Source organism: Sabethes cyaneus, chromosome 2 (assembly GCF_943734655.1).
Source record: "Sabethes cyaneus chromosome 2, idSabCyanKW18_F2, whole genome shotgun sequence".
Classification (NCBI taxonomy): Eukaryota; Metazoa; Arthropoda; class Insecta; order Diptera; family Culicidae; genus Sabethes; species Sabethes cyaneus.
The window spans coordinates 138,986,943-138,992,942 of NC_071354.1; the positions used below are offsets into that span (position 1 = coordinate 138,986,943).

At 36.1% G+C, this 6,000-nt stretch overlaps 1 protein-coding gene across 1 annotated transcript in view; it reads left to right on the forward strand.

Moving 5' to 3' along the window:
* Positions 1-4,059, forward strand: part of LOC128737140 (glutamate decarboxylase) — a 43,661-nt gene extending 39,602 nt beyond the window's left edge. Inside the window, exons 5-6 of the mRNA XM_053831705.1 lie at positions 3,003-3,081; positions 3,541-4,059. Of these exons, the coding sequence (XP_053687680.1) occupies positions 3,003-3,081; positions 3,541-4,059 (598 nt within the window). The remainder of the gene's footprint in view (positions 1-3,002; positions 3,082-3,540) is intronic.
* Positions 4,060-6,000: the final 1,941 nt, after the last annotated feature.

Here is a 6,000-nt window from a genome sequence, read left to right on the forward strand (position 1 = left end):
ATTTATTTTTCAAGCAGTAAGAGATAGATACTGCGTGCATTCACTCGAACTTTCTTTTGCCGTCTAAATTTTTTACTTTTTGTTTAACTTAACTTCTTGACCGATTTAGACGCATAGACTACGGCCGGTAAGGTAAGACCTCATCCATCTTGTAAATGCAGCAGATATTCCAAGTTTCTCCATCCGATTCAGTAATATTTCGTGGTCGACACGGTCGAATGCAGCTTTCAAATCTACCATGCTGTCCATATCAAGCAGATTGAACGAATCGTCACTTCATTCGGTATGCTCTTCGAATACTATCCTGGGATCAGGGCTGTCCTGCACACAGTGCACCTATTTTGCTTTTTAGCTGAAGAACCATAATCAAACAAAATTCGAAAATATTTTGTATGGGGCACTTATAGAGTCGATTATTATCCATATGATTGCTGAACTAAGCATCGCTCTATTTGAAGTATTTACGGCTCACTTCACACTGGGTGGTGCGCAGAGAGCGCTCTGGGTGCTCCACCCAGTGTGAACTGGGAGTGCGCCGTAAATACTTCAGATAAAGCAATACTTAGTTCAGCAATCTTATGGATAATAATCGACTTTATAAATGCACCATATATACATATATGTATGTATATATGTATATTTTCGAATTTTGTTTGGTTGAGGTGTTACAGTCAAATAAATAAAATAGGTGCACTAAGTGAAGGACAGCCCTGCCTTGAATGATCCAGTTCGTCTGCCTCCGTACGAATATCGATGAGCTCTTATACGCCTACCTACTCGGACAAACAGAGAAGTATGTTGCAACGCTTGTTTATCTACGATCTTCTGGAAAATAGTTTTGATATCCCGGAGCTACTAGGTCAAGTTCGGTTCAACGTACCACCTATCAAGAAGACTGGCAACTCTGCCAAAAGTTGAGGGACAGTTACAGCGATGCTATCTGCCGAGTTAAAGTTGAACTAACGCATACTTGTGTGTGTATATTGGAATATAGATGCACACAAATACGTATGCAATGCATTTCCACACTCGCACATATCTTTTCCCACCAATACATCCCAAGTAACAATTTGGGTTTTATTGCTCTTTTAAGATGGCATTTACGACCAAAATTGGACTTGAAGACCAGCATAAGTGTACAATAAAACTCACATTGTTGCTTGGGATGTACCCACAGCTTCAACTTGTGTTGGGAAGGGGGCGCTGATGCTTCTGTTAATTATCATTTGTATAGGCGCGAGAAAGAGATGCCAGTCTTCTTGATAGAATGTTGTTGCACCTAGGCATACCCGACGAGCGGATTTCTTTCGACTGCCGTTACGTTGTAGTCTCTTCGCCCGAAGTAATCCAATTGACGTGTGTTTTCGTGAATTTAATATTTGTGTCTGATTGTTATGATGAAACCAGAAGTACCTCTCTGTATTCTATAGTTCTACCTAGTCTATATTAAGAACTGTCTGTGCGACATAGTCGAAGACCAGTAAATACATAAATAAATAAAAATACTTGAAACATTCTGATTAAGTTTCATGGACCGAAAACAAAATTAGTCTCAACTTGCAGCTTAACCACCTAACCAGTCTATCGTATTGACTCATTTTGCCACATCTACAGATCGCTTGCCAGACAAAGCAATTTTTAGTAAATTTCGACAAACTTAGAAATAACAACATAGTATTTCTGTCCCGGCATTTGTTTGGTGTCAATCTTGATGTAGGTTTCATTACCAATCGCAATGTAGAACTGTTTTGTGAACCACTTCCTGTATATCCTATCCTTATGTGGGTTTTGGCCACCGTGTTCTACTTGTCATCTCCGTTCGGTACCTTCCGAACTTTGTACACATGCAGTCCGGTTTTTTGCTGAAAACAAATTAAAACTTCCACGTTTTTGGCATATTCCGAATCGATATATTGGGTTGATTCAACATTGCGTTAGAATGTGAGTACTCCTGCGATAATCGACAGGTAGATCTTGGCACACTAGCAACCGATGCAACTACACCAGATTAGAAGGCGTATTATCAGCGGAAGTCCTGGCTACAATGTATTCCACAATCATTTTGGAAATAATCTGAGTCCCCGTACAAAAAGTCCTTGATAGATACGTGGACTAACGTGCACTCGGAGTGTTCGAAAGGCAAATACCAAGAACCAATTTCGGCGGTGTGGAGCCTGGAGACTAGCGGCCATGGACTAAGTTCGATAGGAGAAATACGTTATGCAGGCCTTTTCATAAGACTTCAGACTAATTTAGTAAGGAAGTACATAACGTCTAATTTCTGAGGTGAGCAAATTGAAAATTGCTGGGTTCTATTATTCTACTAAAATATTTTTTAATCAATAAAAACCGCAGTGAGTCGTCTTAAACGATGATAGACTGAAAAGGGCTACAAATATTTTGCGCATTTTTTCCGCAACCTTTTCTATTTATACCTGAGAGTAAAAACATCACCACTTTAGCACAGCTTCAAACATCAACAGACTCGGTTTTGAGGAGTCAAATATTTAAATTATTTTCAATTCAATATTACTGAACAAACATAGATAAGCGGATTCCAGCGCTACAATGCTCATCATTTTCGCACTTTACATAAGAGACTGTCACTTCCCGTCTGAGCAGTTCCAAACCCAAAACCGGTCGGTATCAGCCGTCCCTGTTGCATTGGTAGACACTTCTTGCAACAGAGGGGTGAAATAATAAAATGTGTGTACAAAATTAATTCTTAAACACTCCTCCGGGTATCACTATGCGGGAAAATTTGCTGCCACATCAAACAATCAGTGTTGGGAGGGTGGCTTTTCCCGTCGCCACGTGGCAATGACACAGAACAGGAGGGTTGGAAAACCCTTCTGGTTTTGAACATGAAATATTGACCGGCTGCTGCCGATGTCTTCCGATTGTTCGTATGACATCCGAAAAAAAAGTAAAGAGTGGTACCAGATTGCGCTTACTGTATTTTATTAAGCCAAAAGTAATAACGAATTTATGCGCTTTTTCAGGGCCGATTCTGTTACTTGGAATCCACATAAATTGATGGGTGCTCTACTTCAGTGCTCAACGATACACTTTAAAGAAGACGTAAGTATACGTATATGTAAGAGTTTGGTTCGGGAATGTTGGATAAGTTTTGTTTCAAACTTTCATATCATTAACTTTTTATGACTTTTCAAACATCTACATATTACACTGATTTTTGCGGCAAGATCATAGATCAGACATTAGGTATCCATCAAAACATTCAATATACATATTCAATACAACAGTCAATACATTCAATTGCACTAAGGTCTTTTTATACGGTTGGTTTCTTCGATTACTCTAGAGTATTGCAAAAATGTTTAACTAATATAAGAAAACTAGGTATATTTATGCCAGGAAACTATGATCATTACAAAAATTAGTAGAAAAATAATAACTAAACCTTCAAAACACAAACATCTATATATTATAGGTTGAAAACTTTTTAAAAGTTATTTTTACATAGGTACATCTCAATATATATTTTCATAAAATTTCTTCTCGAATTTTCCTCTACAGGGCCTTTTGATTAGCTGCAATCAAATGTCCGCCGAGTATTTGTTTATGACAGACAAATTGTACGATATCAGCTATGATACTGGTGATAAAGTAATCCAGTGTGGGCGGCATAACGACATTTTCAAGTTATGGCTTCAATGGCGATCGAAGGGCACAGAAGGTTTTTCCAAACACATGGATCACCTGATGGAGCTGACAGAGCATCAGGTACGGCGAATTAAGGAACAATCAGACAAGTTCTATCTTATAATGGAACCGGAATGCACGAATGTATCCTTTTGGTACATTCCCAGACGATTACGCGGTGTTCCACATGACGCTAGAAAGGAACAAGAATTGGGAAAAATCTGTCCAATAATCAAATCACGTATGATGCAAACTGGTACACTAATGGTTGGCTACCAACCGGACGATCGGCGTCCCAACTTCTTCCGATCAATTATTTCTTCGATAGCAGTCACCGAAGCTGATGTTGATTTCATGCTCAGTGAAATTGATCGCTTAGGTCAGGATCTGTAAATTACTTGAAGGCTCAGCAATACAGCATCAGTTCGTAAAGAAAAAAATCTCATTAGTAAAAAAATTTTACTGACCAGCTATGAATAGGCATTGACACGATTTTCAACTGCCGACAAAATTTCTTCCAACAAAAGTTGGTTGAAAATACGATCATTTAACAACCAAGGAGTATCATTTGAAATAACATATCAATGAAGATCACTTGTAAGATTTTTATCATTTACTTATCGAATAAGTAAATTAGACTCATAAAACATATATCACCATGTTGAAGTTTTGAAAGTCCTATTTTCGTTGTGATTGTTTTCATCTTTATGTTTAATTTACAGCTCACAAAAGTTGTATGTATTGTTATTATCATATGTTGGATTACGTTTAAGGCGTTGACCTGCCAAAACAGAAATCAAAGATTATTATATTTGTTATAACGAAGCAAACACTAAGAACGAACTAATAATAAACACATATTTCTTAATGAAACAGAACATATTTACTAACATTGACTGTTGCACTCGATTGATGCAAAAAGAAGAAAATATATATACAAAATATATATACATACTATATACACAATATTCATTCTCCCATTACTTATACACTTGTTCATGATAATCCATAGTTCAGTGCAAACGAAATAATAATAGAACAAACCCTATTTTGTTTACGCGTTATTTTTGGTTCATTACCGGCATATTCGGATCTTGTTTTATTTAAGAAAAAGAAATCGGCAAATGTGAAAATTATTAATGTGTAGTGTGCAATAAACAAATTTCGTTGCAAATCTAAAAAAACAGGCAATAGTTAACTGTAATTATATACATATATGGCTGTACTATATATATAGAATTTAATTTATATTTAAAAGTTAATTTGCATCTGCTCAAGGTTACGTTGTGAGATGTGTACATAAATGCCAACCCTAACACAATATGAAATGAAACTGCTTTAATCAAACGTTCTTCATCTCCTGAAGAAATAAAAATACAAACGGTACCGACTGAACGTTTAGAAAATGCCAGCTTATTTGTTAAATAAAAATATACCGCAAAAATGCTATAACATCATGTATATGAGCTTGTTGAAAACGAGATTCGTTAAATGGTTTTATCTATCTCATATGAACCAATAATTAGTTGAAAATTATTTCGCTAAATCATCATAGTAATATGGTTGAAACTAGTGACTGATTCGACGTGTAACTTAAACTGCACATAATAGAGTAAAATGCTTGACTTATCAATGGTATAGTACTTTTCTTTGGTAAAAAATAATATATCGTTTAATTAATTCATAGTTTTATTTCTAATAACGCGTTGATCGCAATATACTAGCAAAGGACTCGAAAAGTAGTAACAAAACAAGAGAGAAAACAACAAAATCAAAAGTCTTCCTTCGAACGAAATGTTAATTAAAAGATGATTCGCGTTCACTCTCAGATACCGTCGATCGTGGTGAACTGGAATCACTTTGTTTGATTTTGAATCATGTCACGTGGTGTTTCCATATATCTGGTTCACCTTTATGTATATTTCATCTCGAGAGTGACGGGAATCGTAAGTGACACATTCAACAAAGAGTTGCTATGAATCGCATCGATTAGTTGCTTGATTTAAATACTCTATAAAAAAGCTAAGTTACTTGGTAGCTGATCCACTGCAAATTATTATTAATGGATCATAAAACAAAACGCTGTAACCGATTACTAAAAGTCATAACGAAAGCGTCTCCCAAACAAAAACTGGCAAAGCCATACAGAGATTTTAGCACATTTGACAATTCACGTTTCAAGTACGTTTGACTAAAACAAACGCTAATTAACATTTGTCATGAATAGTGAAACCAAAACACAACAAAAAATAAATGACGTACCGGTACTATAGACTATTACGCAAACAAAACACAATAGATGTTATGTGTTGTTACAGTGAATGAAAAATCAAA